The sequence below is a fragment of the Macaca nemestrina genome, chromosome 13 (genome assembly GCF_043159975.1).
Source record: "Macaca nemestrina isolate mMacNem1 chromosome 13, mMacNem.hap1, whole genome shotgun sequence".
Taxonomy (NCBI): domain Eukaryota; kingdom Metazoa; phylum Chordata; class Mammalia; order Primates; family Cercopithecidae; genus Macaca; species Macaca nemestrina.
Genome location: NC_092137.1, coordinates 26,711,391 through 26,724,589, shown reverse-complemented (window position 1 = coordinate 26,724,589; position 13,199 = coordinate 26,711,391). Strand labels below are relative to the sequence as shown.

Here is a 13,199-nt window from a genome sequence, read left to right as displayed (position 1 = left end):
TGGCTCACTGCAACCTCTGCCTCTTGGGTTCGAGTGATTATTCTGTCTCAGCCTCCCTAGTGGCTGGGATTACAGGTGCCTGCCACCATGCTCGGCTAATTTTTTTGTATTTTTAGTAGAGACGGGGTTTCACCATGTTGGCCAGGCTGGTCTCGAACTTCTGACCTCAGGTGATCTGCCTGCCTTGGCCTCCCAGAGTGCTAGGATTACAGGCGTGAACCACCACGCCTGTCCTCCATCCCCTCTTTGTCTTACTGTTCTCTTCTGAAATATGAAGCATTGGACTCACAGTTCCTAGGGGCCCCTTGGCTTTAACAGTGGTCTTCCTTCGTTTTTCTCTGTTAGTGATGTGCTCCTGTGACAGTGAGGGCCAATAGCAGAGGCTGGGCCTGCTCAGGACCTGGGCGTGCTGGGCTCTGCACTGCCCAAGCCTCATTCTGGAATTCAAGTGATAAGTTTGTAGCTCTCAGCTCTGGTGAGCTTAGGCTACAGAATTTGGAGCTAGAAAGGACCTGAAGCATTGTCTGTATGGTCGCCGGACTGGGTGCATGGGTCCCCTGAAATGTGTGTTGTGGATCTACTAGAACCAGCCCACTGTGGCAGCAGAGTGCTGATGCTTGAATCCCATCCACCCTGGGGGGCTAGGGAAGGGTGGGGTGGAGCTGGGTTTGTCCCCACCCCTACTCTCTCTACTGCCCCCTCTCCCCCGCCACGGCCGACTGGCCTCTCTCCCTGCCTCCCAGCAACCTCAGCAGTGCCCTACTTAGACCCTGGAGAGGGGTCTGCCCATCTGTTCACCGTGATGAGGCTGGAGGGGGTGATGGCAGTGGGTTCCTATTGTGTCTGTGGTGCCAGATTTGGAGATTAACTCCAAATCACTTCTGTCTCAGGAACAACGAAGTGGCTTCCCCGTAGCCTGATGTCACCCCACCAACCTGCTGCTCCCTCTGGGAAGGGAGGATCAGGAAGGGATGGGCTCTGGCTTACTCTGCCTTCCAGAAGCTGCTGAAGCAGCATCTGGGATCCCCATTTGCTCAGGGGCAGGGATGAGGTGCCTCCCTCTGCAGGGGTGTTGGGAGAATTGAGTAGCACTCCTAGCCCAGCTCCTGGCACGTGCTTCATATCATTGTTTGCTCCACACACCTCAGCCCCAACTGATCTAAGGGCCCCGGCCATCAAGTTTCCTGTGGCAGATCTCAGCTCTTGGAGGTTGTCCTGAGTGCTAAGAGACAGCCCTCCTGCTCCCACTCTTCAAGGACAGAACAGTCACCTGAGAGAAGAAGGGGCTCAAGTCTGAGCTGGGAAGGGGCTGGGAAGGGCCATGCCCAGGTCAGGAACTAGGGGTGGGGTTTGGGCTGGGCAAAGCTTGGCTAAATGAAGAAGCCCAGATAAAGTGGTGGTGGCTGGGGGAGAAAGGGGGAAAGCTTAGTCAGGCACGGAAGCACCTTTTTTTTTAAAAAAAATTTTTATTTTGAGATAGGGTCTCGCTCTGTTGCTCAGGCTGAAGTGCAGTGGCGCAATCTTGGCTCATTGCAACCTCTGCCTCCCGGGTTCAAGCGATTCTCCTGTCTCAGCCTCCTGAGTAGCTGGGATTACAGGCGTGCACCAGCACTCCCTGCTAATTTTTGTATTTTTAGTAGAGACGGGGTTTTACCATGTTGGTCAGGCTGGCCTCGAACTGCTGACCTCGTGATCTGCCTGCCTTGGCCTCCCAAAGTGCTCAGGATTAGAGGCCTGAGCCACCGTGCCTGGCTAGGAAGCACCTTCTATCTTTACCAAGTTCAAATCTCCAGCCCAGGTCACTGACATCTAGGGACTAGGGAGCTGTACTGATGTGACTGGAGCCCAGCCACCGGCTGGCTTTGATTAAACAGATAATTTTCAAGAACAGATAAAAGGAGTGATGAGTAGCCAGAGCCAGCAACAGTTCACCAAGAACACGCTAGAATAAATGTACCCTGAATTAAGGGTCCCTTATCTGATTCTGTCCTCTGATATTTTCATCAAAGGCTTGAGTAACGGCACAGAAGGCTGTATTACCAAATTAGTGGGTGATGTGGGGCCAGGAGAGAGCAGGAAGAGATTTAATGTGGAACCAGACTTCAACACCTGAAGCATCATCAAAAGCCTGGAGCTACGCAGTGGCACTAAAGTACAGTCTGGCGCTGATACTAAAAAGGGAAACTGCTCAGCTTCAGTACAGGAAAGGCCTGGCTCAAAAGGTAACAGGCCGGGCATGATGTCTGACGCCTGCAATCCCAGCACTTTGGGAGGCGGAGGCTGGCGGATCACCTGAAGTCAGGAGTTCAAGACCAGCCTGGCCAACATGGCAAAACCCCGTCTCTACTAAAAATACAAAAATTAGCCAGGTGTAGTGGCAGGTGCTTGTGATCTCACCTATTCAGTGGGCTGAGGCAAGAGAATTGCTTGAACCCGGGAGGCAGAGGTTGCAGTGAGCTGAGATCGCGCCACTGCACTCCAGCCTGGGCCACAGAGTGAGACTCCATCTCAAAAAAAAAAAAAAAAAAAAGAAGGTAACAGGCACTGATTTTTTCTCTTGTCTTGGAATTTGCCACCAGAATGCACAGCCAACGACGAAGAGATGCTCTCAATTCTCCCCAGCCTGGATAACTAAAAGAAGAGAAGGAGGATCCCTCTAGTTGTGGGTTGTCAGCCTCGGAGAGGAAACCTGGCAGAGTTGGAGCTGCAGACTCCCAGGGATCACTCATAGAAACTGCAGGAAGGGGAGATGGCATTTTCTTCCCAGGTTGGATGTCTACTTTGAAACGAGCTCACTGCTCTGCTCCCAGTGCCTATTTGAACAAGGGCAAAGAGCATGGGGAGAGGTGGCGAGGGTCCCTGGGGGCCATCTCACTCCCATTGTCCAGCATGTATTCCATAGTCAGTGGTGACCTGGTTACGTGTTTCCTGTTTCAGGAAACAACAGCTGTGGGAGAGTGTTGATTTGGAGAGTCAGCCTGGTCAAAGGCATGACCTTTTCCCCAGGAACCTTGGTCTCCTCCAGCCAAAGGGCAGAGGTCATTGGCTGAACATTTTGCTGCCCTTGGTCCTGAGTCTAGGCTCTGGGCAGGGTTTGCTCAGGAGACATGGTGAAGTGGGTGAAGTGTTCCTAACTCCTGTCTCCTTTGGATAATGGGTTCTGTGAACCATATCCACCTGGGGCTCCTCAACCCATGGGAACCTGCCCAGCAAGCTGGGAGGCCGGTGAACAGCGGGACACTGCTGGCCCAGAGCTATTGTGACTAGGCAGCAGCCCTGGCCCAGCACATCCGTCACCGCAGAAATGCAATGCCTGTGGCTCTGCCCAGTGCTTCACTTACAGGGTGAATGTGCAACAGTCCCTGCTTGCAGGACATCGGGTCTTTCTAAACTGTAGTTTTGTAATCTGTAAAACAGGGGTGTTAATCCTGACTTAAATCACAGTGTTGTTCTTTTTTTGTTTTTGTTTTTGAGACAGAGTTTTGCGGTTGTCACCCAGGCTGGAGTGCAATGGCGCTATCTCAGCTCACTGCAACCTCCGCCTCCTGGGTTCAAGCAATTCTCCTGCCTCAGCCTTCTGAGTAGCTGGGATTACAGGCGTCTGCCACCACGCCCAGTTAATTTTTGTATTTTTAGTAGAGATGGGGTTTCACCATCTTGACCAGGCTGGTCTTGAACTCCTGACCTCAGGTGATCTGCCTACCTCAGCCTCCCAAAGTACTGGGATTACAGGCATGAGTCACCGCACCCAGCTCCACAGTGTTGTTCTGATGACCAAATGAGAAAGTGATGTGAGAGCTCTGTAAATGCAAAATGCTGTTAAAATGGATTCTTGAGGGGGTGCTGTTCACTGGCCAGAGAGGGTCATGGAGGTCAATTCCATCACAATCCTTGCCCCAAGGGGCTGGCACCACCCACAAGGCCCTCCCCTGCAGCTGGGAGACTGAGGGGCAGGAGTGTGAGTCTCACTGTTTGTCCAGATGTGGATGTGGTAAATTTCCAGCATCAGAGTGACTCAACCTCAGAGATTAGCAGTTTTCATCTGAAATCAGAGTCAGAGAAGGCTGGGCCCTTACTGGTGTGTGTGTGTGTGTGTGTGTGTGCGTGTGTGTGTGTGTGTGTTGGAAAGTTAGGCTATGTGGATACTAATTCTGGCTACACCATTATCTCACTTCATGACCTTGAATATGTCACTTCCACTCTGAACCAAAATCCCTTCCTCTGAAACAGAGGAGCTGGAACAATTAACTGAGTGTGTGTGTGTATGTGTGTGTGTATCTTTGCAACACTTGAGAAAAGATAATGGCTGCCAGGCGCAGTGGCTCATGCCTGTAATCCCAGCACTTTAAGAGGCTGAGGCAGGCAGATTACTTGAGGTCAGGAGTTCAAGATCAGCCTGGCCAACATGGTGAAACCCTGTCTCTACTAAAAATACAAATATTAGCCGGATGTGGTGGTGGGCGCCTGTAATCCCACCTACTTGGGAGGCTGAGGCAGGAGAATTGCTTGAACCCGGGAGGTGGAGTTTTCAGTGAGCCAAGATCACACCACTGCACTCCAGCCTGGGCAACATAGCAAGACTCCATCTCAATAATAATAATAATAATAATAATAATAATAATAATAATAATAAAGATGCTGTTGTTCCAGCATCAAGGCTCCTGCCTCACTGGGCAAGAGGAAGGTACTGAGTCCATGACAGATTGAACTTTTCAGAGGTTACCTGAGAAACAGAGTCATTCAACCTTCTTACCTGAATCCAGCTTTGGGACTGAGAGGAGGCCACAGCTTTGTGCTGCTCAGTGGAGATGGTGATGTGAACTGCAAGGGAGGGAGCTTGGCTTGGTCACTGTCGGCAGTGCCTCTTTCTTCTGCCAACATGTCTGTCCTAAACACATCCTTCCCTGGCCCTGGACAGCCCTCTCCTGCCTCTAGCTTCCTGCGATAAATTATGGGAAGGCTACTGGGCTTGCGGGTAGGGAGAAATGCTGAGCCTGCAGAAAGAGCTAAATGGTCCTAAATGTGGGAATGTGAGGGCCTGAGGTGAAATAGGATTTCCTTTTTATTTTTTATTTTTTTTATTTTTTTGAGACGGAGTCTCACTGTATCACCCACGCTGGAGTGCAGTGGCACGATTTTGGCTTCCTGCAACCTTCACCTCCCAGGTTCAAGTGATTCTCCTGCCTCAGCCTCCTGAGTAACTGGGATTACAGGTGCACGCCACCACACCCAGTTAATTTTTATATTTTTGGTAGAGACAGGGTTTCTCCATGTTGGCCAGGATGGTCTCAAACCCCTGACCTCAGGTCATCTGCCCACCTCTACCTCCCAAAGTGCTGGGATTGTAGGTATGAGCCACCGTGCCCGGCTGGAATAGGATTTCTTAGCTCCAGTGGAATCTGTCATCTTTGAAGGATGACATCATTAGATTACAGCCTCCTCTCTCACCGAGGTTCTGAATAAGAAATGACCACATCATAAATAGGTCTGAACTTCTGCCAAACCTTTGTTGAAGACGTGGATCATCATGGGACAGTACACAGCAGGTGGGTAAGAGCATATGCCTTGCAGCCATTGGCCTGTGTTCAAATCCCTGCTTTGCCGGCAATTCACTGCCTGATATTGAGCAAGTGGGCTGCTTTGAGCCTTGGTTGAATCTGGCATGTAATTGAGAATAACATATGTATTTTATATTGTTGTGGTCTTCACTTATAGAAGGACTTGCGAGCTAAACTTCTTTTATAATTTAGTGTGGGGTGAGGAGGAAGGATCAGCCTTCTCTCTTCATCAGTGAGATTTCGATAGATCAGCATTTCCCAAAGCGAGTGCTGTGACATACAGGGCTTGGAGAGATGTCATGCAAACAGAGGTCTGGTATTTGGAATGAGTTTGGGCAGTGCTGGGTTAAGCAGGGGTAAACAGCATCTTTGCTGCAAGACTTTTCATAACCTTTATTAAGCTAAGATGCCTTGTGAAGCTCCATGAGTGGGTGATATTGACAGCATTTTCCCAAATTCATTTGACCAATGAACCCTTTTTTCCACGAGACACGTTTTGAAAAGAATTGTCGTTACATCCCTCTTTCTGTCTTGGCCCCCGGAAACTTCTATTTCCATCTGATGCTCACCCCGAGTAACCAAATCAGCGGGGATCTGGGTATATTTATACCCCACCTCCACTCTGCTGTGCTGGTTTTCTATTTTTGTTTTGCTGTACATATATCTTTTAGTGCAGGATGCCTCAGATGCTGTGTGGAAATGAGGGGGGTGGGGATGGCATCATCTGGAGAGAAGGAGCCCACGCTAGAACCTCAGGCAATTCTGAGATCTTAGAAGATGTGAGCAGGGACATGGGTGCTGTTCACCACTGCTCTGCCCAGCTGCCATAATGCTGATCACCCCTAGGGAGATGGGGATAAATGCAGCCCCTTAGGAGACTCCTCCCAGGTCTGTTTGTAAAGTCTATCCCAGGCGATGAAGAAAGGAGGGCAAGTGTCATCACGTTTATGTCCTGTAAGCACTGCTTAAGAAAATAAGAGTCACCTTTAACTGGTCATTGCCAACCTCAAAAGCAAGCTAATTTCTGCTATTGTTGCATTTAGCTGTTTTAAGAAAGACAGAGGCAGGTGAGCCAGGGCAGTAAGCCTCAGATTTTGATGTGGTGGCCTTAGGAGTGGGTGAGCCAATGGCATCTAGGCCCCCTGAGGGCTGCAGGCCAACAAGGAGCTGCCAGGAGTGCCATCACAGGAGGGCTGGCTGTGTCCTGCCTCCAGAGGCAGGGAGTGCAGGTGCCATCATTTCTTCCTTTTAACTCTGAACCCTCCATCAAAGGTTCCCTCTCTGTATCTTTCAGTTGACCTACGCGGGTAAGGCAGGGGGCGGGGGAACTGGGAGAAAGTGTCCATTCTCCCACTCCCTTTATTTCTCCAGTATATTTCAACCTGCTGGTATTAAACCAATAGCAGGTAGAGACATCAATTTAGTGGATTGTGACCAGCATTTTATAACATGTAATGGAACAGAACGTATTAGAGTCACTGGCTGTAGCAGGGTTGCTAAGAATCCAGCTTTGGAATTGAGAGGGGGCTACCTTTTGTGAAAGGTAGGCAGATAGATAGGCATGGAGCTAGATAGGTATGGAGCTGTGTGCTATTACTGTGGATTGTACTATATGAAGTTTGGGGGTTGCTGTAGCTGACCTGGGGAGCTGGCACCAGATGGGTAAGGTGGATCTGCTCTCAGGGTCTGTCCTGGGCTCTGAGGCCCAGTCCCAAGCCTGAGGTGTCCTTCTAGACCCAGAGAAAAATGTACCCCAAAGAAAGGTGCTTGTGATGCACTCTCCTTCAAAGACATATGTTTTAGTCAATCAGGTCACTCAGCCAGGGGCCTCTACTGCAGGAGAAGGAATCCATACTCCTGGCTGACTGGGAGGTACCACTGTCAGCTGGGGTGTGTCCAGGCGTACTCTGCAGGCTGTGTGAGGATGGACAGCACTGGAGTAGGAATCCCCAGTTCTAGTTCCTAGCTTAGGTCTGCCACTCACTGCTCTGTGACTCAGGCAGGTGATTTGCTCTCTGTGGGCCTCAGTTATTCGTGTACAGGGGGGAAAATAGGACCAGGTGATTTCTAACGTGTTTCTTACTTAGTCTGTTCCAGGAGGACATTAAGAAAATCTGGATCTTCCGGGAAATCCCAGAAGGGAAGCCAGTGTCGCCCACAGGCCAGCGAGACCACGGCGAGTCAGCTAGGTATGTTATTTTATTTTATTATTATTATTATTATTATTTTTAGACAGGGTCTCACTGTGTCACTCAGGCTGGAGTGCAGTGGTGTGATCTCAGCTCAATGCAACCTCCGCCTCCCGGGTTCAAGCGATTCTTGTGCATCAGCCTCCTGAGTAGCCGAGTAGCGGGGACTACAGACACGTGCCACCATGCTCAGCTAATTTTTGTATTTTTCGTAGAGACGGGATTTTACCATGTTGCCCAGGCTGGTCTTGAACTCCTGACCTCAGGTGATCTGCCTGCCTACTGCTGTGATTACAGGTGTGAGGCACTGAGCCCGGCAGCTAGGTATGTTTGAAGACCCCGGCAGGGGACGGGGTGGGAGATGGCTCCTCCCTGGTAGCAGCAAGGGCATACGATGACAGAGGCAGCTGGAGCCTGAGCCTGGTCTCCGTGGATAGCATTTATTGGGCGCCATTCTCAGTGTGAAGACAGATAGGCAGGAAGAGCTGAGGGGAGGCTGTGGCAGCCACGGCCTTTGGAGTCCAGGGGCTGCCCGGGGTGGGGGTGTGGGCGTGAGGACATGGTCACCCACACATATTGCATATTCTGTGGCAGTGTGCCCAGGCATAAGGCATTGGGGAAGCAGAGAGGCTGCCTGCAGTGAAAGGGAGTGAGGGGGAAGCAACACTGGCCTTCCAGGTCCCTAGGAAAGACCCAGCAGAGACTGAACAGTCCGCCATGCTGTGCCCCACGGCCATTCTGCACCCTTCCCCACCTTCTCTCCGCAGCTTTGGTTGTGGCTCCCTCGGGACTGACAGGACAGGACCCTTCGAGGGCAGGGTCACACACAGGACAGAGGCAGCCAGCACTGCCCCCCCATCCCCAACATAAACACAGTGGGCACCTCCAGGTCCTGGGCCCTGCTTTCCTGGCACGTGGGCAGCCATTTTCTCCACACTGAGACGGGACTCACAAGCAGGGTAGACTTCTTCCCCCTAGGGGTCCCCAGAGACTAGAGGATGCAGGTGGGGGCCTGAGGCTGGCCACCCTGTGGGTGCTGTCCTCCAACTTCCCTGAATGCCGTATTGGTCAGCAGTGTTAAGGAGCTGGCAGGGGAACAGCATGGGAAGGCAGTGTTGCGGGAGGACAGGTCCCTCATCCACCCCTTGATGTTGTCCCAGTCACTATACCGGCTCCAGCTGTGGGGCCCCAAACGTGAGCCTCGAGCATCACCTTCGTCAGCTGCATTCCATCTGGGCTTCTGGGTTGCAGGTGTGGTGGGCCGAGGGCATCTCTGGTCCATACCTTGCCACCTGGGAACGGTGTTTCTTGCTGCAGCCTCAGCTTCTCACTAGTTACTTGGGACACAGGCACCAACAATGACAATGGTGCCAGGGATGATGTCCCATAGGATACGCCTGCCAGCTTTCTTGGGCACTCTGCCCAATTCCCAAACTCCTAGAGCCCCAGATCCTGGCCTTTCTGCCATGGCAGGTAAGCCCTGCTTACCTCAGTCCCAAGAACTGCACTGTTTGTAAGTATGCACCCTGGTGACAAAGGCCCCTATGCTGCCTCAGGAGCCCATTCAGAGCTGCTGCCTCCTGACCAAGAAGAGAAGAGGCTGAGCCTCAGCAGTGCCCTCTGACCCGGGACTTCTGATTCTGGTTTAAAACCCAGGTAGCCACACAATGCCAGGATGTACACTGCAGGAGCTTTGCTTTCAAGAGCAGGCCAAGCTGGAAGAAAATAACACTTCAGCTAGGAACGAGTAGGCTGGGCTCTTGTCTCCCTTTGCCTTTTTTTTTTTTTTTTTTTTTTTTTTTTTTTTTTTTTTTTTTTTTTTTTTGAGACAGAGTCTTGCCCTGTCACCCAGGCTGGAGTACAGTGGTGTAATCAGGGCTCACTACAGCCTCGACTTCCCAGGTTCAAGCAATCCTCCCACCTCAGCCTCCCAAGTAGCTGGGACTCCCAGGCACATGCCACCACACCTGGTTAATTTTTTATTTTTTGTAGAGATGGGGTCTCACTGTGTTGCCTAGGCTGGTCTCGAATTCCTGGGCTCAAGCAATCCTCCCACCTCAGCCTCCAAAAGTGTTGGGAATACAGGTGTGAGCCACTGCACCCATCCCCCGCCCCTTTGCCTTTTGCTCTCTGGTCACTTCACCTGTCCAGGCCTCAGTGTTCTCATCTGTAAAATGGGGGTGAGAACTCCTGCCCTGGTGACCTAAGTAGGCTGTTGTGAGACTCAAAGGAATCAGTGGCCAGCATAGAGTTTTCACAGGCTAAAAATCACTCGACAAATTTAAGAGTTGGAAATTGTCAGCAGTAGCTGGGGATGGTGAGTCTGAAGTTTTCTGTTCCAGATTCTAAAGGCAGTGTCTGGAAGGCTGAAGTCCTACCTGCTATGAGAATGTGGCTAGAGGCCAGTTAGTTTGAACCTCCAGTGTGACCATTCTGCAGACTGGCAGGCCACTGCCTCCTGCCTCCTGGCTGGCCCCTCCTGCTGCCTGCCTGTCCCTCCTTCTTTCTGTCCTGCTTTCTGGGGACCAGCTGTAGGGACTGCTGGGTTTCCACTTTCTCCATAACTGCAAAGCCATGCAAAACAACACGAAGGGAGGTTGGGAGACACAGCTGGGGATGAGGATGGGGAAGGGGAGTAGGACTGAGTGGGGGTGACTTGGACAAAGACACCCTGGCTTTTGGAACCAAGGGAAGGTGGGAGACCTAGCAGGACAGAGGTATAAATAGAGATGCAAACGTACACGGAACATGAAGTCCCCTCCGGAGGTGGGGGTCTGGGTACCAGCAGGGTCTCTGAGGACTGGGAGCTTCTTAGATTTTCAAAGGGAAGGGAGGCTCCCAGTTTCTGCCTTCCCTCCCTGACCCCACCAAGTTTCACATTTCTCGGAATTTGCAGGGCTCCGATGGGGGCCCCAGGGGACCTCAGAGCCCGGCCTCCTGCCGGCTGGTGCAAGCAGGCACAGTCGGAGATGGGGGTGCTGGGGGAGAGTGGTGAGGGATGTTGTGGGGTGTCCCACTGGGCAGAAGGCGGCAGGGGCAGTCTCCTAGCCTCCCAGCAGGGGTCCCCCGCCCGCGCCCCCAGGTGCTCCAGGCCCCTCGGGGCAGTCACACGGAGCTCCTGCGCTTCATGAGGCCGCGGAAGGTGGACAGGCTGTGCAGGCCCGTGGACACCGAGCTGATGGCGGAGCGTGGCGCCCCGCTGCACAGGCAGCGTCGCGAGGGCGTGTCGCTGTAGCGGCCGCCCGCTCCCGGCGACGAGTGGCTCTGCTCCACGCACGTGTCGGACGTGGAGAGGTCCCGCGGGATGATCATGGGGATGGAGTACTGCAGCTTCTCGCGGCTCTTGTACCACAGGCACGAGCACATGGACTGGAAGTGCAGCACCTCCGCGTAGACGTTGCGGAAGCCGCCGCCGCCCGCTGCCGCGGTGGACGAGGCGGTGTCCGTGGTGTGCGCGCTGCCACCGCCTCCGCCGCAGCCCGCCTGCCCGTTGCGTGTGAGCAGCGCGCGGTGCTCGGCGTCGCGCTTCTCGTCCTCGGCGTTCATGGTCATGAAGCGCAGCACCACGAGGTTGAGGAAGGCGCCGATGACCGTGAGGCCTGTAAGGATGTAGACGAAGCTGAAGGCCACGTACTGCGGCTGCGTCTGCAGGGCCTGGTCCTTCTGCAGCGCCACGTAGTCGCCAAAGCCGATGGTGGTGAGCGTGATGAAGCAGTAGTAGTAGGCCTGGAAGAAGGTCCAGTGCTCGTAGTGGGAGAAGGCGGCAGCGCCGATGCACAGCGTGCTGATGCATGAGAAGAAGCCGATGAGCACCATGTTGGCCATGGACACGTCGGCGCGCCGCATGCCCAGCCCCTTCTTGGCGCGGTGCAGCAGGTACCTCACCAAGGTGTTGATGCGCTCGCCCAGGCTCTGGAACATGACGAGCGTGAGCGGGATGCCCAGCAGCGCGTAGAACATGCAGAACACTTTGCCGCCATCCGTGCTGGGCGCTGCGTGCCCGTAGCCTGGGGGAAAGCGGGAGAGAGGAGAGAAAGCACACGCTATGGGGCTGCCCTTCCAGAAACCCTCTTCTCCCTACCCCCTCGCCCCTCCACTTTCCCCACCTTGGGGGTCTGGGCCTACAGTGACAGAGGCTCCTTGTCTCCACGCACTGTGCTAGGCCCTTGCTCATGCTTTCTATTGTACTCTTTGACACCTGCAGGAAAGTATGTAGGAAGGAAGAAATAGGGAGGGCTGACTTCCAAGGTCACACGGCTTGAGAGCAGAGCAACCGTGTTTGAACTCGAGTCCGTTTGACCTCAATGACTGGACTGTTTTGTATGCCTAGAGAAGGGGTGGCCTGAGTGCTGCTGAGAACTCCTCCAGAGGCACAGGGAGAGTGTGAGGGCACAGGTCCTCTGGGAGAGCTGGATTCTAGCTCAGTGTCCTGGGCTGCGGGCGTGCTCCTTGTCCTCTCCATGCCTCAGTTTCCTTGACTACAAGGTGAAGTGGTTGCCCTGAATGGGTTCTGACATCCTGTGATCCAGTGTACAGGAAGGGAGACTGAGGCAGGGATGGCTTCTTGGTGAATTCCTTGCTGCCTGCCAAAGCTTATGTGGGGTTGGTTGGCAACAAGGGCCCTTCAGTCTCCCTGGGGCAGCTGGCCCACTGTGCGGGAGGAGAAAGGAGGCTGCCTGCCCCTCCCCGCAACAGCTGGATGAATGAGTGTTCCGGGGTCCTCATCAGCCTCCAGTTGGAGGCCCTGGGGTCATCCTCTGTGCTTGGCCTGATGTAGGGTCTGTCCTTATGGGGAAGTGGTGTGACCCTTGGCAAAGCAAGAGCCCTGGGGGTCCTTCCAGGTGTGTTACTATCATCAGCCAGATAACCTCTCTGTACCCCGCCCCCACCCCGGCACACCCTGAGCCAGGATCAGGGCAGAGGCAAAGGTTCCCTCTGCACCAGCCATTCAAAGGCCTAAGTCGAGAATTCTTCTGGCTACCTGGAGGGAAAATGAACCTGGATGGGAACTCATCCCTAGTGACAGGGCCCTAGTGGCTGTGTGACCCTGGGCAAATTACTCCCCCTCTCTGAGCATGTTTCTTCATTTGTAAAGTGTATTTACTGGTGCTGGCCTGCTTCTTCCGTTGTTGAGATATTTACTACTTTTATTAATAGAATTATGATAATAACATGATGCTGGCATTTTCTTCCCTTCTAAGTCTTATCAAATCTTAACCAAATATTCTTCCATGCAGTCCTCCTGGATTCCTCACAGCTAAAAGTGATCTCTGCCTTATTTGAGTGGCACTGAAAATGTTCAGCTTGTAATTCCAGGGCCAATATTACCACCACCCCCTGTCCTCCAGGATCCCCAATGACATAGAGCTAAACACTAGCTTTGGGGGTAAGGGGTGGCACTGATGGACCTTGTCACATTCCTCTCTAGCTTCCACCTCCACGTTGCCAGCCA

The 13,199-nt window shown here is 53.0% G+C and overlaps 1 protein-coding gene across 1 annotated transcript in view; it reads right to left on the bottom strand.

The window, feature by feature from the left end:
• Nucleotides 1-5,936: 5,936 nt before the first annotated feature.
• The window catches only part of LOC105479779 (potassium two pore domain channel subfamily K member 3), a 44,038-nt gene continuing 36,775 nt past the window's right edge, over nucleotides 5,937-13,199 (bottom strand). The window contains exon 2 of the mRNA XM_011738034.2: nucleotides 5,937-11,754. Coding sequence (XP_011736336.1) covers nucleotides 10,853-11,754 — 902 coding nt within the window. The 3' untranslated portion in view covers nucleotides 5,937-10,852. The remainder of the gene's footprint in view (nucleotides 11,755-13,199) is intronic.